Source organism: Arvicanthis niloticus, chromosome 6 (assembly GCF_011762505.2).
Source record: "Arvicanthis niloticus isolate mArvNil1 chromosome 6, mArvNil1.pat.X, whole genome shotgun sequence".
Lineage (NCBI taxonomy): Eukaryota > Metazoa > Chordata > Mammalia > Rodentia > Muridae > Arvicanthis > Arvicanthis niloticus.
The window spans coordinates 69,513,102-69,535,776 of record NC_047663.1 but is presented as its reverse complement, the minus strand read 5'-3'; the positions used below and the strand labels follow the sequence as shown (position 1 = coordinate 69,535,776).

The 22,675-nt window shown below is 50.5% G+C and overlaps 1 protein-coding gene across 1 annotated transcript in view; it reads left to right on the top strand.

Annotated features, from left to right (window-relative positions):
* Nucleotides 1-22,060, top strand: part of Col23a1 (collagen type XXIII alpha 1 chain) — a 288,185-nt gene extending 266,125 nt beyond the window's left edge. Inside the window, exons 13-29 of the mRNA XM_034505846.2 lie at nucleotides 1,104-1,157; nucleotides 2,822-2,884; nucleotides 3,310-3,354; nucleotides 5,472-5,549; nucleotides 7,083-7,136; nucleotides 7,715-7,759; nucleotides 9,059-9,148; nucleotides 9,819-9,881; nucleotides 10,723-10,779; nucleotides 11,025-11,051; nucleotides 12,361-12,423; nucleotides 12,507-12,560; nucleotides 12,816-12,842; nucleotides 15,202-15,255; nucleotides 15,426-15,512; nucleotides 17,742-17,780; nucleotides 18,222-22,060. Of these exons, the coding sequence (XP_034361737.1) occupies nucleotides 1,104-1,157; nucleotides 2,822-2,884; nucleotides 3,310-3,354; nucleotides 5,472-5,549; nucleotides 7,083-7,136; nucleotides 7,715-7,759; nucleotides 9,059-9,148; nucleotides 9,819-9,881; nucleotides 10,723-10,779; nucleotides 11,025-11,051; nucleotides 12,361-12,423; nucleotides 12,507-12,560; nucleotides 12,816-12,842; nucleotides 15,202-15,255; nucleotides 15,426-15,512; nucleotides 17,742-17,780; nucleotides 18,222-18,224 (903 nt within the window). The 3' untranslated portion in view covers nucleotides 18,225-22,060. The remainder of the gene's footprint in view (nucleotides 1-1,103; nucleotides 1,158-2,821; nucleotides 2,885-3,309; nucleotides 3,355-5,471; nucleotides 5,550-7,082; nucleotides 7,137-7,714; nucleotides 7,760-9,058; nucleotides 9,149-9,818; nucleotides 9,882-10,722; nucleotides 10,780-11,024; nucleotides 11,052-12,360; nucleotides 12,424-12,506; nucleotides 12,561-12,815; nucleotides 12,843-15,201; nucleotides 15,256-15,425; nucleotides 15,513-17,741; nucleotides 17,781-18,221) is intronic.
* The last annotated feature ends 615 nt before the right edge of the window (nucleotides 22,061-22,675 follow it).

Here is a 22,675-nt window from a genome sequence, read left to right as displayed (position 1 = left end):
ACTAGAGAGAAGGGCAGGGGCTGGGGATGAGGATGGGACAGGGCTTCCCCACAAGGAAGGTCTTTTTCCCCAAACGCAGGCTCACACTGTGGCGAGGCCCTGTCCTGTGTCTCAGTGAAGCCAGATTCACCCATTCTTTCCCTTCATCATGTCCACGTTCTCTTCAGAGCTTGACCATGGTTCTTCAAGTGTGGTCTTGCGGCCAACACTGTCACCATCACTGTCAGAAATGCAAATTCTGGTTGCTAGGGAAATAGCTCAGGTGGCAGAATGCCTACCTAGCCCTGGGTCCAACCCACAGCACAGCATAAACAGGGTACACACCTGAAATCCTTCTGCTCAGAAAGCAGAGGCAGGAGAGTTGGCCTTGGCTACATAGTGAGTTTGAGGCCAGCCTGAGTTACACAAGGCCCTATCTCAAAAGAAAGGAAAGGAGAAGAAAGAGAAAGAAGAGAAGGGAAGGGGAAAGGATGAGGGAAGGGAAGGAAAGAGAGGGAAGGAGAGGAAAGAAAACTCCAGGCTCACCCTAGACCCACCTGAGACTTTGGGTTTTGGCTGGGGTCTGTTTAGTAAGCCTTCTGGATCACTGAGCATGTAAAATTGAAAACCAAACACTGACAAATATCCTCTGCCTTGTGCCAAGCTGGCTACCTCCTCCCCATCCACATCTCTGTAAGCACGCCCCATGCGGCAGAAGGATGTCCCAAGTCCCTCTCCATTCCCCACAGTCCCCTCCCAGCCCTTCAGCACTTCCAGGCACAGTACCTTATGTTTATTTCCTTTTTGCTCCGTGGGGCAGGGACTGTGTGTGCTCTGGTCCCGAAGAGATGCTCACTGGCTGTTTGTTGGATGAGTGGATTTGCTCCCATTCACTTGTCCACCCCCTGTGTCTGCAGAAACCCGCTGAAGCTGGCTCTAGGCTGCTGTAGGGACTTTGATGGTTCTGACTCAGACCCTGCCTTAGAGGGTTAAGTATGGAGAATACTTGTCACTAGTGCCTGAACCAGACAGTTCTAGAACAGGTAGGGCCCAGCTGGACCACTCAAAAGTGTGACCAACATGTCCATGTGGGATGCCTTCAGCTTTGGCTGTTATCTCCTTAGGGGGATGATGGGATACCCAGCCAGCCAGGACTCCCTGGACCCCCAGGGCCCAAGGTAAGTATACATCCTCTTCCTCAAAGTCTGCCACCATCCACCCTCCAAAGGGTATTGTCACCTATCTACAGTTGCCCCTATCCTGACCTTTTGACACCATGGGGCTATGGGTGGATTCCCAGGGCGGGCCAGGGGGAGGAAGCAGTGGGCCCTGGATGCCTTGGCAGCAGCCTGGTATCTCATCTAGGGTATGTCTCCCCTCACCCTACATCTCCTTGGTTCCCACCATAGGCCCTCCATGCCCTGCCTAGTGCCAAGCTGGGAACAAGATGCTATCTGCACACCTTGTTCCTCAAACCCTTTGCCACAGCTACCAAGTCCTAGCCAGCCAGCCTCCAAATGTCTCTTGGCCCAAGCATGGTGGTACATACCCCCAATCTCAGTACTCAAAAGGCTGAGGCAAGGGGATCTGAGTTCAAGGCCAGGCTGGGCTACAGAGTAAGACTGACTCAGAGAGAGAGAGAGAGAGAGAGAGAGAGAGAGAGAGAGAGAGAGAGAGAGAGAAGAGAAGAGAAGAGAAGAGAAGAGAAGAGAAGAGAAGAGAAGAGAAGAGGAGAAGAGAAGAGAAGAGAAGAGAAGAGAAGAGACGAGACAGCAAGGACATGAATTTGATCCCCAGAACTCACATTTTTTAAAGGGTGGCTGGATGTAGTGGCACATGCCTTTAATTCCAGCACTCCAGATGGATCTCTGTGAGCTCTGTGAGTTCCAGGACATCTCAGCCTCCAAAAGCAAATTCCAAAAGAACCAGAGCTACATAGTGAAACCCTGTCTCAAAAAAAAAAAAAAAAAAAAAAAAAAAAAAAAAAAAAAAAAGCTAAATAAAAAATAATACTAAATGTATTGGGCTGGAGAGATGGCTCAGAGGTTAAGAGCATTGACTGCTCTTCCAGAGAACTCAGGTTCATGTCCCAGCACCCACATGGCAACTCACAACTGTAACTCCAAGTTCTGACACCCTCACACAGACATACCTGCAGGCAAAACACCAGTGAGCATAAAATAAAAATAAATAATTTTTAAAAAAATTATTTAAGGGCAGTGGTGGCTCATGCCTTTAATCCCAGCACTCGGGAGGCAGAAGCAGGCAGATCTCTGTGAGTTCAAGGTCAGCCTAGTCTACAGAGTGAGTTTGAGGCAGGCAAAGGCTACACTGAGAAAACCTGTCTCAAAAGATAGATAGATAGATAGATAGATAGATAGATAGATAGACAGACAGACAGACAGACAGACAGACAGACAGACAGATTTTGAATCCTCAGCACTGTGGCGGTAGACCAGCAGCTCCCTGGGCTTGCTGGCTGCCAGGTTTGCCCTGGTAACAAGTTCCAATCCCTGCCTCAAAAACAAAACCAAAGAAACTATGGCTGACCCCTAAGGAGTAACACTCAGTCTCCACCGACTTCCACAAGTGCACTCACACGCATTTGTACCTGCACACACGTACACACACAAGGTCTCTTGAACTACCCCAGATTTGTGCCAAGACCCAGACCAGAAGATGATGGTCATGGTCTTAAATCCCCCTGGGGTTGAAGAGAATCTTGTGTCCATCCCCTTGTCCAGAAGGGCCAAGGACACTATGGGCCTGAGCAGAAAGCCCAGAGGCCCTGGGCTAGCACCTCTGCTATCACTTCCTTTCACTGATAACTTCTCCATTTCAGGGTGAGCCAGGGGATGTGGGGCCACAAGGAGAGAATGGAGTGGACGGAGCTCCTGGACTGAAGGTGATATCACTAAGCTCCACCCAGTACCTGAAAGGCCCCATTGACACTCTCATTGACACTGTTGGGCCCAGTCTGGAGTGGAGGGGGTGTGGGGGGGTTACCTCTTAATTTGCACTTTTAAAGAGAGAGTCCCAGGAGGGCCTGTCCCAGGGGTCCCCTTTGAATCACAAGCAGGGTGGTCTGAGGGTGAATGTCTATGGACCAATTAGACAGGCCTAATTCAGGTCCAGCTCTGGGCTAAGGCATCAGGCAGTTTGGGCCCCTGGACCTCAAAATCCCCAGTGTTGCAGAGTATGGAAGGCTGTTCTTATGCAAAGACCAGCAGGCCCCAGCACACTGGCCCTGGACTCTGGGGAAGAGAGGACTAGGGGTGAGACAGGGTCTAAGAGTCACACACACCAGAAGGCATCCATGTGTTTCCACAGGGGGAGCCCGGTCACCCAGGCACGGATGGAGCCACAGGGCCCCGGGTAAGCAACACTGCTTCTGGCCACACGGGTGGGACCCTGGGTAGCTTCAGAAGCCCTTTGTACCCAAGAGGGGTCCCAGAGGGCTGTGAGACAATAAGCCCTAGGCATCTTGTTCCTTCATTTTTGTGGTGATTTAAACTTTTTTCATGGGACTGGAGAGATGGCTCAGCAGTTCAGAGCCCAGACTGATCTTCCAGAGGTCCCGAGTTCAATTCCCAGCAACCACACGGTGGCTCATAACCCAATGCCCTCTTCTGGTGTGTCTGAAGGCAGCCACAGTGTACTCATACATATAAAATAAATGAATAAATCTTTTTTTTAAAAATCCATAACACATACCTAGAGCAAAGCTTAAAATATGGGTGTATAAGGAAAGGATCCCGGCTTGTTGTTAAGTAAGAGCCCTCTCCCCTCACGGGTGACTGTATTCTCTTCTAGAATCTTCTTTGCATATTCAAACATTGGTCTTTGGTTTATCATTAGGCATGACTTTGCCTGCTTTTGGATGGCCTTGCTTTTCCTAGCCCTCTGCAAGAAAAGCAAGTGCTCTTAACTGCTGAGCCATCTCTCCAGCACCCAGCCTCAGATCTACTGTAACCAACCCATATGTGTCACCAGCACCTAGAAATGTAACTCAGTGTTGCCAACAGTCTAGCCTAAGGAGCACCCCCTCAGAGCCTGAGGGGCTCTACTCAGATACATCCTGGTCCTTGACATCCACTGAAGATGCTATTCTTTAATTATGTGTGTGTGTGTGTGTGTGTGTGTGTGTGTGTGTGTGTGTGTGTGTGTGTGTGTGTGTTGTAGGAGGTTAAGTTTATATGAGTGCAGTGCCTGCAGAAGCCAGAAGAGGGCATCAGATTTCCCTAGAGCTGGAGTTACAGGTGATTGTGATCTGCCTTGTCTGGGTCCTAGAAAGCGAACTCCAGTCTTCCTCTGCAAAAACAGTATACACTCTTAATTGCTGAGCCATCTCTCCAGCCCCAAAAACAAAGCAAAGTTAGTGAGTTCGTTTATGAAGCAGAAAGATGTATAATTGGAGAGAGTCAGGTGGAGGCAGTGAGAGAGGAAGGCATCAGAGTGGTCCAGCTCTATATGTGATCTGAGATTTCAAAGCTACCTAAAGCTCAGACATCAGGGAAGCCATGTGCCTGAATACTGTGTTTCCTTACCCACTAAAGTCTGCCCTTGAAGAGACCTTTTCTTTTTGTACACAGAAGGCTTGCAGCTGGAGAAGGGAGTGAGGAGAAATAAAACACTGATGGAAGGACTCCTTAATGTATATGCCCAAGGAGGTTGGACTTGAGGCATGGCTCATCCGCAGTTTCTAACAATCTGGTCTGTGATGTTTCTCAAGAAGAATACAGTCCTTTTGCAGATGATCTGATTTGCTAGCATGAAAATTCCCAGGTGTCAGCCATCAAGATTTGAATGGAAGCCAGGAAGAGTCAGGGGCTCTCTATAGACATTAGGTCTGGTTCTTCCTCAGTCACCACAGTGTCTGACAGTAAAAGGACTTGGGGTGGCTGGGGGTTATTCTATTTGGACACATTTAAAAGTCTCAAGAACTAGTGGGAAGTGACGGCCTACACCTTTAATCCCAGAATTTGGGAGGCAGAGGCAGGAGAATCACTGAGTTGGAGGCCAGCTCAGTCTACATTGCTAGTTCCAAAACAGACAGGGATACCCAGTGAGACCCTGTCTCAAAAAAAAAAAAAAAAAAAAAATAGGTTTTGGGGGCTGGAGAGATGGCTCAATGGTTAAGAGCACTGACTGCTCTTCCAGAGATCCTGAGTTCAATTCCCAGCAACCACATGGTGGCTCACAACCATCTGTAATGGGATCTGACAGCTACAGTGTACTCACATACATAAAATAAATAAATAATTCTTTTTAAAAAAAAATAGGTTTTGCATTTTCCCTGAGACCTGAGCCTCTTTAGTTGACCCCAGGCTCCCAGCCACTTTCCTCACATGGCCTGCACATAATGCAGAGCTGACCCTTAAGGAACAGCATGCTATGATGACCACCATGGTGCACAGGCATGTCTGTGACATGTATGTGACAGAGATAGCTTACATAGCACCTCTGATGCAGCTCTTCCTCTCCTGCTTCAGGGTCCCCCGGGCCTCAAGGGAGAACAAGGTGACACCGTGGTAATAGACTATGACGGCAGGATCTTGGATGCCCTGAAGGTAAGAGCGGGTCCTGCCTGGATGCACCCTTTATGTCCACGCCCTAGGGACCAATGGCTCACTCTGTGTCTTACTTATGGGACCAAGTAGAGTTTAGCACAGAAACCTCAGCTTCATCAGGCTCCTGTTGTGTACGTTGGTCCTGTGTGGAGATGCACACAGGGTTGAGAGACCTTCTGTGAATGTGACTCTGAAAGCTCTGAGCTTCCCATGGGCCAAAGCATAAAAGGAAAGCACTCTTTCCAAACCCAACAGTGAGTGTCTCTAGGGGTTTCCCAGGCACCACTGTTGGGACTAGGACTTCTAATAATTACTGTGAGGACAGAAAGGACAAGCCTGACCAAGGAGCCTCAGGACCTGTGTGGTCTCTTGACACCAGTCCAGAGATGAGTTGTTAGCTGCTCTTGAGTTCAAGGAGGGATATGGGGTGGAGTCATGTAGTCATCATAGACTAAAGTGGGCATTGGTGCCTGACTCTGCCTAAGTATCAATTCCAGTTACCTCCTACAGGCCTCCGGGAAGTATAAGTTGATGGTAAATAATGGCCTGCACTGGCCTGCATGGTGTGGTGTGGTGTGGTGTGGTGTGGTGTGGTGTGGTGTGGTGTGGTGTTATAGGGGCCTAACTGCATGTTATGCTGCAGGCTTATGGGAAACATGTTGTAGAATCCTTATGAGTAAGGGAGTGAGGAGGTAGATGTGGGTACCACAACAGAAGGAGGACTCAGTATCACAAGCAACAGGAGCTATAGTTGGTTCAGTCTGAGGATGTCAAAACAGCAGTGTATTGGAGGTAGCCAGGAAGAGCTTTAAGTATGTGAGCGTTAGTGTGGGGAGAGCTTGAGGCAGGGAGCTCACCAGGGACCTGGGTGCTGGGCCTGGACATAAAGAAGATGGAAAGGGTGGAGGCGGTAAGTCTAGAGACATCACAGTGCCAACATCAACAAGGGGGCTGGCTGGGAAGAGAACTTATGAGTGAATCTGAGGAGCTGGGAACATTGTGGCCTCTGGGTGAGCACATGAGTGGGCTGGTACAAGAACTTAGGAATGAGGTCAGAACTTGAGACAGTATGGACACATCCTCTACTGTGTGCCTGGGGAACGTCTGGGACAGCAAGCAGCAGACAACAGAGCCAGATGGTCGGAGAGTTCACAGGAGCAGCAGAGCTGGCAGGACCAAGTCATTGTTTGAATTGCATCTTTGGGCTGAATGCCAGTAAGAGACTTAAGCTTATTTTGAGAGGCAAGGAGGAGCCCTGCCGAATCTCAGGCAGGAGAGTGTTACAAAGAAATCCATAAATAGAAGAGAACTTTCACAGGGGCAGGGGGACCTCCAGCCGTGGACACCAGTATCTCCTCCAGTGCCCTCTTGCTGGCCTCTCTGGAGACCTGAAGGCCAAAAACCAAACATCGTGTCATAAGAGATGATATGACTGGGTGAAAAGCAAGCCGCTGGGGACCTTGACCTGACGTGGGCTTGGTGGGCAGTGGAGAGGCTTGTCTAACCATAAGTGGCTTGATCTTTTGCACACAGGGTCCTCCTGGACCACAGGGAGCTCCTGGGCCACCGGGAATCCCCGGAGCCAAGGTCGGTGTTGCTGAACTCATGGGATCCCTAAGAACTTATCTAAGTCCTAACTCTGCCCTCTGTCATTTGTACCCCTAATTTCATCCTGTCATCCTAGCCCAGCTTATGGGGTTCAGAGAAAGGGTCCTGCCCCTTCCTAAACAAGTCGCATCCCCTCTTTAGACCCTAGCTACCACTCTTGAGGAAAGAGCCTGAAACTGAGCAACAGACCCCTTAAGATATGCAGTGGCTTAGACGCACATAGCTACTCTGTTCATCACTCCTATTCTCAAGACAAAGACCCCAGGTTGGGCAGGGTTTGGTTCTCACACTAGCATCCCTGGAGTCTGTGACCTAGAGCAAGTCACTGAACCATCCAGTCCTAATCTTTTAAGTACACCAGCCTGCAGTGATGGCTACCAGCTCCAGCCGTCCTGTAGGCTGGACACAAAGTCACCTTCCAGGAAGGGTACCATCTGCAGGGGCCCAGCCATAGTGGCTGTGAGTTGACCAGGGAGACAGCAGTCCCCACCATGGGCCACTAACCCACTGGCTGTTAAGGAAAGCACAATTCCATTTTGCCATTTGTTCCCTTCCAGGGTGAACTTGGATTGCCTGGTGCTCCAGGGATCGATGGAGAGAAGGTCTCTCTCTCTCTCTCTCTCTCTCTCTCTCTCTCTCTCTCTCTCTCTCTCTCAGTGTGTGTGTGTGTGTGTGTGTGTGTGTGTGTGTGTGTGTTCCTACATAGACCTTGGTGAGCATCTCCCAGGTGTCACTCAATATGTATGGATGTATCTTTTCTGCTGTGTCTCTAATAGGAGGCACATCTTAGACAGGTCATAATTGGTTGAGGGCTGGAGAGATGGCTCAGTGGTTAAGAGCACTGACTGCTCTTCAAGAAAACCCAGGTTCAAATCTCAGCAACCACATAGCAGCTCACATATGTCATAAGATCTCACACCCTCTCAAAGACATAATACATGCAGGTAATTGGTTGAACGAAGAATGCTGTCACTCAAAGCTCCTGACACATAAGCACAATGCTGGCCTCATGAGGGCTGGAGGTGTAGCTCAGCAGTAGAGTGCTTGCCTAGCGTGCATGAGACCATGAGTTCAAGCCCAGCACCACCAAATTAACAAACAAATAATAAGGCACTGGAGAGACGGCTCAGTGGTTAATAGCTCTTGCCGCTTTTGCAGAGGACCTGAGTTTGATTCCCAGCACTCACTTGGAGGCTCACAATCGTCTGTAACTCTAGTCCCAAAGAATCCAACTCCCTCTTCTGGCTTCTGCAGGCACTGCACTAATGTGGTGCACAGGCATACATGTAAGCAAAACAGCCATACACATAAAATAGAAATAAATGAAATCTTTAATGAAAAGTGAAAAAATCAAAATGTTGGCCTCCTGACTATCCCAGAAGGGACACCTCAGTCTTCACAAGCTGCCCCAAGCATGCAGGGAAGCAGAGGTGGAGTGTCCCCATAGCCTCTTGCTACATTCAGCCATTGTTCCCAGCTACCCAAGCTAGAGGTGGAAACTTACAAGCAAAACATAGAGTATAAGGTTAAGTGTGCTGGCACACGTGCCTGTAATCCCTGCTCTTAGAAAGTGGAAGATGAAGGATCAGGAATTCAAGGTTATCCTTGACTACATAGCCAGAAAGATCGAGAGGGTGGAGACGGGAAGAGATATAAAGAATGGATGAATGAATGAACAAATGAACGAATGAACATATTTGTTTGCTTTGAGTGATAGCATTCCCTCACTCAAACAATTACCTTCATGTATTATGTCTTTGTGAGGGTGTGAGATCTTATGACAAGTGTGAGCTGCCCTGTGGGTGTGTGATCAGACCTGTGAAGCTCAAGGGCCCACAAGAGTCAGGGGAGAGGAGAATGCCCACCAATGTCCACTGATCCCTTTTTCTGGTGGCTTTCAGGGTCCCAAAGGACCAAAAGGAGACCCAGGAGAGCCTGGACCAGCTGGGCCCAAAGGGGAAACAGGAGAGATGGGCCTGTCAGGTCTTCCGGTAGGTGGTTGGACAGAGTCCCACCCTAGGGACTTGCTGATGTGTTAGCAATGCCCTGCAGCCTCTACAACCTCAACCAACAGGCCCACAGAAGCCCTTCAGGTGAGGTAGAGAGGCCCAGCCTGGCAGAAACCACTTAGCTGGATGGCTAGGTGGCCCAAGATGCCCCACCTCTCAGTCTCGGAGTCCAACAGCACAGCAACCATATCTCCCAAGGTCCCAGTTTCCCCACTGCTAACATGGAATAAACTTTCCAGTCCCAGTGACAGCACAGAACTAGACAGCAGTTGGCAATAAACACCCCCTATTGTCCTTAACATTTCTATCACTCCTGGGTCCTCCCTATTAGAAAAGCCATGGGGCAGGGTAAAGGTTAGCCAACCAGACATTGCTTATCTCAACCAAGACACCTTTTACTACACTTGAGCTCCCAAAGCAGATGTGACATGAAAATTTGTGCATAGATGTGCAAGGCGAACACATTTGGATATATATGTTTACTATGTTAGGAAGTGAAAGTATTTTACTGGGGGGGGGGGGAAGGAGGGGCTGGAGAGATGGCTCAGCGGTTAAGGGCACTAACTGTTCTTCTAGAAGACCCAGTGCTGTGGTGGGAGGGAGGTGACCTTAGAATGAAGAAGAAAAGCTCACTGGCCACTCTGCCCTGTAGGGTGCCGATGGTCCCAAGGGAGAAAAGGGAGAGTCAGCACCTGACCACCTACAGGAGAGCCTGGTAAGGAGACACTGAACTGGGGGCTCCCCAACACCCAGTCCAAACCTAGTCGGGGCGCTGAGCCTTGGTTACACCTGGCCTGGCCCAACAAAGAGCAGTTGGAGAGGGGGAGTGATGTAGTCTCAGATTGTGTCCTTCACCCCACTTGCAGCTGAGACCCCATGTTGTGCCCTTCAGTGGACAGGAAGGAGCCCTGTCCAGGGGCTCAGGGTGTGGCACCCAGTAGTGCTTGCAAGCCTGTGGGGAGCGCCAGAGGATGAGCAGATGAGAAGTAACAGACACATGTAGTGGGATATCTTCCCACTATTTTGTATGCAGCTCGACGATTGTGCTGTATGAGAGGTAGGCAGAGTGAAGAGTCAGGAAGAGAAGAAGAGAAGAAGGAAGAGGAGGAGCTAGAGGGGAGGAGAGAGATGTAGGAGCCATGGGGAACCACGGGTCCAGTGAGGCCCTGGGTAACAATTTATATCTAAGGTTAGATACTGGGAAACAACTCTAATTGTGTGGACAAATTGTTAATTGAACATTTCTAAACATATAAAGCCTTTGGATAATAATTAAGCATTAGAGTCTTATTTCTACCGGGCACCACGTGGATGGCAGGATGGTCTAGGCTCAGCCAAGCTTTGTGGAGACAGCATGGCTAGATTGGCAGAGCTGTCTCCCACACTGGCGTCTCGTGGGTGCCAGGGCCAGTGCTTCTGGCCTGCCTGAGCTGTGGCATCAGGCCTTGCCTAGTCAGAAACATGGAGGTCCCATACCAAGTCAGATTGGGTGCCACCATTTTAAATTTTAACCGTAACAGACACAGGGTAACTAACTCATTTCAAACCCTCCCCAGGCCCAGGTCATAGTGGAGCCGGGGCCCCCCGGTCCTCCTGGCCCCCCTGGCCCTATGGTAAGAACAGTTTAACCTAAAGCAGCTGGGATACCGAGTGGGGAGTGGCTGGGTCTGGGAGTGGTGGTCCAGGGGAGGAAAGGCTTCTCCATGGGAGCTTCGTGGAGGTGGGGAGGGCACATAAGGTCAAGAGGGCAGAGCTCCCGTCAGAGCCACAGGAGCCAGTGACCAACCTGATTCAAGGTTTTGGCCTTAAAGTTTTCTCTCTGTTGCAAGCCCTACTGATCTACTCTCTCCTCCTTCAGGGCCTTCAGGGGATCCAGGGTCCCAAGGTGAGTGTAGAGGCACCCTTCTCATTCAGAGAGTTTATTACTGGACAGGGTGTCGCACTGTATAGCCCATACATCCCCAGGGCCCTAGACAGTGTCCCCAGAGCAGCCCCATTCCATGTCTGGGACTCTGTCCTTTCCTGTTCCCTCTGCCTAGGCACCCTAACTGCCTTCCTCTTCCTCCAGCCCGTTTCCCCATCTTCCTCTGCCCCCCATTCCTCAACACCTCCCCAGCTGCTGCCCATACCCATCTGCATCTTCTCCGTCCACCGCCTGGACTTGAAGTCTTGGCTTTGGTATCCATCTCACTGTGTCTAATTCTGGTCTCTGAATCAAAACCTCAAGTGTATTGTGCCACATGCCTGCCCCAAGAGAGGCAAACACCAGCCTGCCTCAGCTCTTGTCATAGGGGATCCAGTCTCTCCCTCCCCAGCTCATAGACCTTACGGGGGACTGATTCATAGAACCCTGACCTGGTATGGTACCAGGCACTGCTTCTGGTTCTGTTTTGTCCTGAGTTTGTTGTTGTTGTTGTTGTTTTTGGTTTTGGTTTTTGTTTTGTTTTGTTTCTCCCCACCCCCGCCCCCCATTAAACTCGAGCAGAGTCACAAAGTCTCAATCGTTCAACTTTACCAATGAAGACTCTGGAGCCAAACGCTGAGGTGAAAGCCTGTTAGCTCAGAGAGGCAGAGAAACCACCCAGCTGACCTTCTCAGTCGATGTCCTACCAGGATTGCCCCTCAAAAAAAACTCAAACTGATTATGTCCCCGCCCTCTACTGTGCATCTCTCTGTCCTACTGACTCCCTCTTAATCTCTCTGGTACTCTATGTTCACTTCCTGTCAACTGGTTGCTCGCTCCACCTCTTGACCTCTGGTTGACTTCATTTAACCCTGTTTACAATATTCAAGCAGAAAGCTCTTGGGTTAAAGGTGTGTGCCAAGGCTGAGCCACACCACAACTAAAAACATTTTTTTCCGGTAAATAACACAATCTTGGGATTCACAGTGTGATCGGATATCCTGCAACATAAGCCTCAACACATTATTGTTTGAAGAGATATCTACTGACTGTCCTGGTCCAAGGCTGACCTTTAAGGAGCTGGTGGTAGTCAAAGTGCTTCTGTGGCATGATGGTGACCACAGCCAACAGGAGCACCCCCAACCTGTGTGTGGAAATGGGGCTGGGGCTGACAGCCTGGAGTCTATCTCTCTTCCACCTGCCATGCACACCTCAGTCTCCACACAGACCCAAACTTTCCTGGCCTGTCTATCCCACCCCTCCCCTAACTAATTCTCCTCCTCATTTCCAGGGCCTGGATGGAGCCAAGGGAGAAAAGGGTGCATCGGGTGAGAGAGGCCCTCACGGCCTGCCTGTGAGTGTCATGAACTTTGTTTATCCCAGAGGTGTTGCATCCTATGCCCACCATGCCTGCTAACCCTCTTCTTTTCCACCCAGGGACCAGTTGGCCCACCAGGCCTTATTGGGTTGCCAGGAACCAAAGGAGAGAAGGTACCCACCTTGCCTTAAAGACCTCTGCCCACAGCAGTCACATACCCACCATATCACTCAGCTTTTGGGGCTCATCCCCTGCACCCTGCTGAGTCCCTACACCCCACTGGATTAATTACTGTACCTCTGTGACTAATTACTGTACCATCCTGCCCTGCCCCCTTGTCTGTTACAAGCCAGTAGGCTAAACTCCCCAGCATTTGAGTGTCTAACACCCCATCTCCACCCCCTCATGCCCTTTGTGTCTCTCCTCAGGGCAGACCCGGAGAGCCAGGACTCGATGTAAGTTTTGTGTGATTCACTGTGAATGCCTGGGCCCTCCTGTGTGTGTGTGTACTGTGTCCTGTGTGTGTCTTCTGCTCTCCTTCTGTTGCCCATGCATATAACAACCTAGTTAGCTCAAGTGTGGCCCATCGGAGGCTGCTGCTGGCTGGTTCCCCTGTGTCCTCAGTGCAGAGTCCAGTGACATTCCCTAGAGTACTCTGGGGGTGGATAATAGGCTGTCAACAAAGGGACAGTAGAACACTGATGAATTTGATGCATGAGTAGAGAAAGGATGGCTGAACTAATGGATTGGCAGATAGTAGAGGATGGACAGAGAGACAGACATGGTCAGGAAGACAATGGATGATGGCTGAAAGAAATGAACAGATGGCCAGGCGGTGGTGGCGCACGCCTTTAATCCCAGCACTTGGGAGGCAGAGGCAGGCAGATTTCTGAGTTCAAGGCCAGCCTGGTCTACAGAGTGAGTTCCAGGATAGCCAGGACTACACAGAGAAACCCTGTCTCGGGGGGGAAAAAAAGAAAAAAGAAATGAACAGATGGTAATGAAGGGAAAGAATGATGAAGAGATGGTGGTGAATGAATTATTGGATGGATGGTGGATAAATGGGTGAAAATGGATTGACAGACAAGAATGATAGCTGAGGGATAATGGATGGATGGATGAGTGAGTAGATGGATGGGTGGATGGATGGATGAGTGGGTGGGTGGGTGGATGAGTGGGTGGATGAATGGATGAGGGGGGTAGATAAGTGGGTGGGTGGGTGGATGAGTGGGTGGGTGGGTGGATGAGATGAATGGGTGGGTGGGTAGATGAGTGGGTGGGTGGGTGGATGAATGGATGAGTGGGTGGGTGGATGGATGAGTGGGTGGGTGGGTGGATGAATGGATGAGTGGGTGGGTGGGTGGATGGATGAATGGATGACATACTATAAAAGGGAGAGGGAGATGAGAAGAGCAGTAAGGAGGCTGCTGCAATGTATTGATGACATTGGTTAGGGTGGTATTGTAAGAAGGAGACAACAGAAAGCATGATGTTAGCTTGATGTTGATCACATCAGGCCTCCTTTGGTAATACAACATAAAGAAAAAAAATAGTTTGATCTTGTTTAAAATGATTCACAACTGAAAATTCTGGGGATTAACCATATGTATCCCGGACACAGCAGTTTCAACACCATCCAGTCCTCTCCCTCTCTGGTCTTTGCCTTCCCATTATGGGACTCAGCAGAGATCTAGTCCAGCCAGCCCTCCAGACAGTAAGATTTGGCTCTCTTTAGTCAACCCTGACCCATCGTGGGGTTATGTGAGTGCAGCTTCCCTCTGACCAGGCTCATCCCCTGCCACCTGGAGGTAGAGGTCATGAGAAGGGATGGAGGAGTCTTAAGAGGTCCTGAGGCAGGGAAGGAGACTGAGACTGATGCAGGGCTGCTAGGCTTCTAGGGTGTGCCCTAGACTGTAAGAAGAGAATGTTGTTGCCATGGGGAGCAAACTTGGGCCAGGAAGAAAAGGACCAGTCAGGCTCCTGACTTGGAGGATCACCTTCTACTGATGTGACCAAGCTGGAAAGCAACCCTGCTGAACTCCATTCAGGTCCTGGACCCAGGAAGGCTAATGGGACAAAGCTCTATGTGGCTATGGGGTGGCCTCATCTGCTTCCTAGAAGGCCTGGAGCTCAGTGTGGCATCTAAAAGCCCTGCCATTTCCTCTGTCTAGCCAGCCCCAGCCCTCTTCCACCCAGCTGGATGGTGACCTTGCTTAAAAGCTTCCTGTGGTACCCACCCTTTGTCAGAGCAGACTATCTACCCCCTAGTGCCCTGCCACGTCTGACTCACACATCTGTGTCTGAGCAAGATTCACATCCGCACTCCACAGCCTGCCTCAGGAGACATAAGGGAGGAAACACACAAAACCCTTGTCTGTCCTGGCATCCAGCCTAGAGCCTGGACCCTCCTTAGATGCATGGACATTAGATTAAGAGATGAACATAGAGGAAACTGAGCCAAGGACAAAGAGCACAAGTGACCTTCTCTCAGTCCATTAAAGATGGCCACATGACTTCTGTGGCTTTCCTCTGTCCCAGCCACGCCTGGCCCAGGACCAGCTGTGTCTGGCTATGGCATAAGAAAAAAGCCCATCTTCAGTAGCCCTGCCTCCCTTGGGGTTTCCAGCCAGGAGCAGAGCTTGGGGCCCCACCTTGTACCCAGCAGGTACATAAGCTAACCACCAGAGCTTGGCAGTTTGCATCAGTTATGTGTGGACAAAGGTGTATGATGGGTGGGAGAGGAGCAGAGGCATCAGGTCGCAGAGAAGTGGGCTCAGCTCTCACTTCAGGCTTAACCTCTCATCCATCTGTTAGGGTTTCCCGGGACCCAGGGGAGAGAAGGGCGACCGAAGTGAACGTGGAGAGAAGGTGAGGGGGAGGGGAGGAGGGAGATGAGGCAAGCAGGAGTGGGAGGCGGAGGCTGGGCCTAAATCTGCAGGTTCTGGTTGCTGCCGGATCCTGAGGCATCTCACTGAGAGGCAGTGGAGAGGTCCCAAGCCCAGCAACCAGAACCACCCTACCATCTGCTTCTTATACAGGGGGAGCGAGGAGTTCCTGGCCGGAAAGGAGTGAAGGGCCAGAAGGGAGAGCCAGGCCCACCAGGCCTTGACCAGCCATGCCCTGTGGTAGGTGTCTCAGCAGGATGGAGCTCTGACCAGTCATAGGTGCCATAGCCAGCGTCATAGCTCCTTGTGCTGTGGTCCTGATGCTCCTATCAGCATGGCTGAAGGATGCAACCATCTGTGGTGATGGAGGCCTGGCCAGTAAGCGTTTACCACCCCTGGTAACTACTGTCTTCTCTCTACTCAGCCTCAAAGCAGAGATGAGCCAACCTTGGGTAGGGATGGAGAAGATCCAGGACAGGAACAGAGCTGGTTTTTCCCAGCATCATCAATAATTTGAGGGTGCCCTGGGAGGGGGCTAGGGGCTGGGAAGGGAAGCCTAGGAGACAGACAGATTTGTTGGGGACAAAGTCAGTGGGTGTCAGACCCCTCCCCCACCCTGACCATAGTGGTCTAGGATCTCTCTGGGGTCTGGCTTCCTCTGGACCGTGAAATGGGACTTCCTCAGTCATTGGGAAAGTCAGGCCACCCTGCCCTCCCTAGGTCTCTCATTGCCCTTCCATACCTTTTCCTCCAGTATCTTCTCCTCCTCAGTCTCCTCGGTAAACACACAGCTCCTTCCTTTTCTGCTCCCCACCTACCTGTTCACTTCCTGCTGGCTATAGCTCTTGAAAACCCAACAAGCCTGGCAGCAAAACTCCCACAGTTCAGTTCCTGTTTTCTAGAAAGCTGAAGGGTTTACATATCAGGGTCTATAAGTGGTGCTCAGAAAGGACAGACAAATGAAAGAGCTGGGTCTCTCCACACTAAATCATCCAGATGTACACTCCCAGGACTTTAAGAAGCAGGTAGACTGACCAGTCAGGGACCTCTGCTCTGTCTCTTGGCCACCAGTGAGTTCCGTCAACCCTCTGTACCTTCCTCTCTTCCTTCCAGGTGGGTCTGGGATATTAATTCAAGGGGAAAAAAGAAGTCTGTAATCCCAGCACTCAGGAGCTTGAGGCAGGAGGATGGAAACTTTGTGCCCCTGTCTTGAGCACAGGCAGCCAGGACTTAAAGAAAGCAGTAAAGTGCTTGCCTTGCATGTATGAAAACCTGAGTTCATAGTCCCAGAATCCACATGGAAAGTTATGCATGGTGCTGTGTGCTGGTGTGGTAGAGACAGTCAAATCCCTGGAGCCTGCTGGCCAGCTAGCCTCGCCTACATATCAAAGTTCAAGAGAGAGACAGACAGACAGACAGACAGACAGACAGACAGACAGACAGAGACATACATAGAAAGACAGCTGAGAGGGTGAAGAAGCCCCATCTTGCTTCCACAGAGCCTGGACCCCGGCTTCCTCCAAGTGAGTAAGCTTTTGTCTTTAATACAGGAACATCCTCGATGTGGAGGCAAACAAGGGGTCCCAGGCTCCCCGGGCCTTGTGAAGGGCACCAGGCCCTGCCCTGTGGTATGCAGTGTGCTGTGTGTGCAGTGCTGGACATTTGGGGATGCTTTGGGCTGCTGGTTCTGCCCCCTCTCTTCTTCATTTCTGCCTTCTGGTGCATTCTAACTCTCTTCTCCTCTCCCCACCTCTGGCCCCCAAACTGTGCCCCAGCATGTATTTGGAAGGGGCTCAGGGAGTGTGTCCCATGCATTTTCCCTATACCTGTGTTTTGGAACAGAGTGGAGTATTCATGCCTCAGGGTTCCCCAGGGACTTTACATTTTGCTTGTTCGCCTCCAGCTCTCCAACCCTTCAGGCCTCCTGAGGAAACCCACCCCTATTTATGTCCGATGGTTGGGTGGCCGTTGTTGGGGTCTCCAGAAGACCCATCTCTAATGCCCAGATGACATTGTCTTCCTTCAGATCTGATCAGAGTGGACAGGAAAGGCTGAAGAGATGCCACTCTCTCACAGGCATTTCTGCCTAAAGCCTGAAAACACTCAGGGTCCCCTGGATGTCACTCCTGGGAGGCAGGAAGCCTTGCCACCCCTTTACAGGACCAGGCCCTTTTCTGGCTAGCAAGTGCCTGGCACAGTGCCCATTATATCAGGGCATCCTATTTCTGCCCACTATTCAAGTATCCCCACAACACACCATGAGAGGACAGGACAAGTGCAGTGAGGGGACACTATGTCATCAGATGACAAAGGAGACAGCCAGCCCTGCCTCAGTGGAATCCAGTGACTTCAAGTAGCAACTACTTGTCTACATCTCCCTAGGGTCTCAGGAAGGCATGGGGAGGTGGGGGAGGTTTTGAGAGGCCATCAGCCTCCCGCTCCTGTCACTTAAACCTTCTTTTCTTCCAGGGCCCCGACGGGTTGCCTGTGCCTGGTTGCTGGCATAAGGTACAGGAAAGGGTCTCAAGGGTGGGCCTGGAGGAGTTGGGATGGGAAAGTTAGAGGGACAGACAGGCACCATCACGAAGAGGTTTGTGTCTCTGCCTCACTGTCTCACACAGTGACTGGACAGTCATGTTTCCCAAAGATGTTTGTGACTTTGTGGTCACATGGCCAAGGCTTGGAGCTTGGTCCTGGTTGATGTGTGTCATCTGCCTCGCTGGCCATCTGGATCATGGTTGACATTTGGCTCTACCAGTTCAAAACCATCCGGGAATTTTCTGAGACTTATTTTAGCTGCCCCACTGAAAGGGTCCTGGTAAAAAAAAAAAAAAAAAAAAGGAGGGCTATGCTTGTTCCTGAACACATCAGCAGGGTAGAAGTAGCTAGTGGGGACCCCAGGATCTCTCCAGGTTCCTCATCACCTTCCATCTCTCCTTCCTTTTCCAGTGATCCTCAGACATAGCTCCCAACCTGTACAGATTCGTTTGGATGTTTTTTAACTCGTGTAAAAACAAAACAGTAATATATTGAACTTCTTTATGGGATGTGCCAACTGTGGCCTGTAAGATTTGCAAGTGCGCCAACCAGCCCCTGGACAGTCTGCACAGGAAGCCTGCAGGAACGCAAACAGGCTGCACTGGGGAAACTTGTGTTCAAAGGCCCCTGGCAGGGCCTGGCTTTCCCAGGGAAGACGAAGACGACGAAGGTGAGCCTGGCTCAGGTGAGGCTGGACAGACTCCAGGTTGGGCTTACAATCACCTGATTAGCAGAGATGTATAACAACTGTTCCCTGAAACCGCACTGCCCCAACTTCTCACTGCCCAACGACACCCCCTTGGACAACTGCTGTACCCTCTTGCCTCTGGATTGTGCTGTAGGCAGCTGCACTGGGACCCTATGTTCAATAGGGCCGGCAAAGATTCCTAGAACCCAGCACTTGGGGAGAAGGCAGTGGAAAGAACTCCAGGATGGCCTTGCTCCACCCAAGTTCAGTAGGCTTCCAGAAGCCACCCTGACACAGGAGCTTGTATCCTCGGACCTTGGGAAATGGCAAGGCTCTGTGGATACCTCAGAGTGCAGCTAGCTGCAGGCAGCCCAGTGACCCCTGGCTCTAAGGTGAAGAGACCCGTACCCACTAGTTGCTACTTCTAGTCTTCTTACAGCCTCACCCAGAGCAGAAGCAGGAAGAAGCTTTGTTAGCCCTGAGGAGACAGGACTTCTGTTCAGAACTTGTGTCTCACTGGCCTCAAGTCTCCCACCTAGACCTCTGGTCAGTCTGACAGAAACAGGCCTTCTAGTAAGTGGTACAGACACCGTGAGCCTGAAGGCTGGTCCCCCCCGCAAGCCTGAGAAAAACACCTGTGACTGAAACCCCTGCCCTCTGTGAAGGGACTTGAACACCTCTAACCAAGGTTCCTAGCTCCTGCTCCATCCACAGCTTCACATCTCTCCTTGTGTAAAGGCGCCATGAGTAATAAACCACAAATGTGTGTCAGGTGTGCCTGTCCCTACAGACTTCCTGGTCACCTCTGGCTGAGTTTCATTCCAATGGTTCCTGGCTGAAGAGGCAAAGGGGCTTTCCCTGGGGTTCAGAGTAGGAGATAGGAGGATACAAGCTCAAGACCTGGACTCAGGTCAGCAGAATCCTGGGACCGGGCACAGCCTGTCCCTGAGCCTCTCTATTCCCTTCTATTATGCTCAGCAAGGACACCCCAAATTTGTTGCCTCAAAATGTCCATTTTCTCAGTTCTAAGGATTCAGGGGTTTGCCTGAACAGGCCTCACGTGGACTCTCCCTCATCTGTCTGTCAGCTAGGATCCCAGTGACTATGACACCTACCTACCTGTGACTTTTATGCATGGCCTGGGCTTCCTCACAGCATGGCAGCAGGATTCCTACAAACCTATGTCACTTCATATGACCAAGCCTTCAAAGTCACATGCTGCCACTTCCTGCCAGAGCCAGAGGTTCACCCCAGTTGAAGTAGAAGACAGACCCACCTCTCAATGAGGAAAATGTCAATGTCACGTTTAAATGAGAAAATATGGGAGAGTAGATTTCATTGTAGCCTTCAAAAATAAAATAAAATTAAAATAAAATTAAAATAAAATGGGCTCTCTTGTAGCCCAGGCTAGCATTGAACTCACTGTGTATGTAGCTTAGGATGACCTTAAAGTTCTGACCCTCCAGTCTCTACTCCCAAGTACTGGAGTTACAGTTGTGCCTGACTTATACAGTTCGAATCTAAGGTTTTATGCCTGTCAGGCAAGCACTGAACCAAAAAAGCTCCAATCTTAGCCCTTGTCACAGCATCTTAAGTAGTGTCTCCTGCCACTCACCTGTAGCACGAGACAGAAAAGCTCAACATTCAGATGTGGTCCAGTAAGATTCAGCTCTGTGGAATATACACAGAGAGCCTGGGACAGGTCAGACACCCCAAAGTACCTGTGGCTGTCTGTCCCTGCTCTGTCTGCTCCAAGACGGAATAGTAACCTCATCCTGCAGAGTGGGCCCATGTCTCCCTCTAACTTGTCCTTACAGCAACCTGAAGAAAGATGCTCAACAAACGTGCCCATTTTCATAGATGACAAAACCAAGCTCTTTCTCTGTGTGCAGAAAAAACCAGGAGTGACAATAACAGTGTCTTTGCCCCTCTCCTCCAAGGGCAGAGATCCAAGGAGGGCCACACTCCCCAGACTGTACACATGCAGTCTTTGCTAAGCAGAGGCCCACCCCGACACAGGTGATGTTAAGTCCCTACCTCTGTCCCCCTGAGGAGTTGGCAATAAATAGCAGACCATGTTCTCTGCCACACTGGATCAACTAGAGAAGCAGAAGTAAGGGGTTGGGAGTGGGGGAACAGATGTAGTGGACCAAGATGACTAACGTAGCTCACTGGTGTCAGTGCCTGCTCTGGAGAAGCAGCGTAGCCTCCCAAGTCCACCACATTCCACAGTTGGCAAAGCGCTCCTCCTTCATCCCAAGAACAACATCATTCGGTCCCCTTTTCAGTCCTGCGAAGAAAGGGTCTGCAGGGGTAGGTGTCACTGAATCTATTTTACATATAGGAAGTCAGAGGCTCGCAGGGGGTAGTCATCTGCTCAGGGATACACAGCCAGGCTAGAGTGACAGGCTAGACCTTCATGCTCTTGGAGGGCCCCTAATTTTTCCTCAGAATTGTTTGGCAACACATGGAATCTGCCGGACAGACCTCTGACACTGGGTGGACAGGAAATAGAGCTTTCTAGAGGAAAGAAAAAACAGGAAAGTAGAGCTGCAAGTCCTCCCTTTCACCTCTCAGACTGGCTGCTGTGGGCCATTCTTGGCTTGTTACTGCCCCCGTGTGGACTCATACCTTGTATTCTTGCGAATGGACATGCAGAGCCATTGAGTGTACTATGCCAGCCTGGAGTGAGGACAGAATGAGTTGTTCAAGGTCCCAAGTGAGGTGCTAGGAAGTGCACTGCCTCGACAATGAGCCTCAAGGACTGAGAGGCCTTGGTTCTCCCTACAAAGAAGGACAGTTCTCTGTAAGTCATATAAATCTGGGAGGAGCCTGTTTATTGAGTCCTTGACTAGTCCATGTTCCACAGCCACTAAAGAAACTACAAAGATGACTGTCCCCGTCGGCAGATGGCTCCGAGGCTTGAGAAAAGTGACCTTACTAGATTTCCTGCCCTTAAAGGAGGCTTTAAGTTGTCACAGGATTGGGAGACACCCCTGGCATTCAGCAGAGTCAAGGTTAGCATACACCTGAAATCCAGGACACTGGACACGTCCAGTGGCAAAACTGCTCACTGTGAATGCCAGCTGAGAAAACCCTGCTCTCAATTCAAGGGTTAAGCATGGGGTATATTTGCTTGCTTGTTGAGAAAGAGTCCCAATACATAGCCTAGGCTGGTCCCAAAATTACAGTTCTGCCTCAGCGCCCCAAGTGCTGGGATCACAGGCTTGCACCACCATGCCCCCCACTACATCCAAGTCTTGCTCAGTCCCTTCCTCCTCTCAGCCTGTGCCCTCTTGGCCTCCAGTGTTGCCTTGAAAGACAGATACCAGAAAATAAAGAGAGGATGCTTAGCATGGGGCCAGGGGCAGGAAGAAGACAGATGGACTCTTAGGTGGGTTTATGGTTAAAAACCCTGTTCAGTATGGGAAGATGGAAGGGCTCTGTGGCTGGGTGTTGGTGACAGGATGCAACATTGAAAATGTAATGCCACTGAATTGTACCCTTCAAAATGGCTTGTTTTTTATGTATATTTTACCACAATAAAAACAAATGAAGAAAACCCACAAGAATATAAGGCTGTTCTTTAATATGTGCTGTAAGCATTTTGCAGTCTTCTAGGGAAGAGAAGAAATAAGCTACCGGAGAAGACTGCCCCAGCCTACTGAGGGGCATTCCCAAGCCTTTGTTCTAGGGTTCATCAAGGCCCATTCCCAGTGCTCAACCCCGAAGGTTTCTGCTCTCCCACCTCCGGGACCACAGAGGTCTCTTGTCATTTAGTATACTAGGAGTCCAGGAGACCTTGTTTTAGTCCAGCCTCTGCAGCGGGCCTATTGTGTACCTCGGAGCAAAGCCCCTTTCTTTTCTGGGCCTGTTTCCTGCACAGTAGTTAAAGAAGGATTCAGAAGTTTCCCAACTCTCTTCTTATCTGCCCACTGCAAAATTCTCTTCGTGTAGCGACATGCCAAGTTTACCCTGTCTGGCCCCAGAAATGGCACCTAGGTCTCCTGCGCCATGCTGGGACAGCCTTTGTCCTTCCAGGGTGCCAATAATTTACCCTCACAGGGCGTCACGTTTTAATTGCAGAGAGGGCAAACTGCTCGGGCGTGCCCAGCAGCAATTTAGAGTCCCGCTCCACTCGGCGGTCTGGGGACACATTCCTGGGAGGGAAACCTCG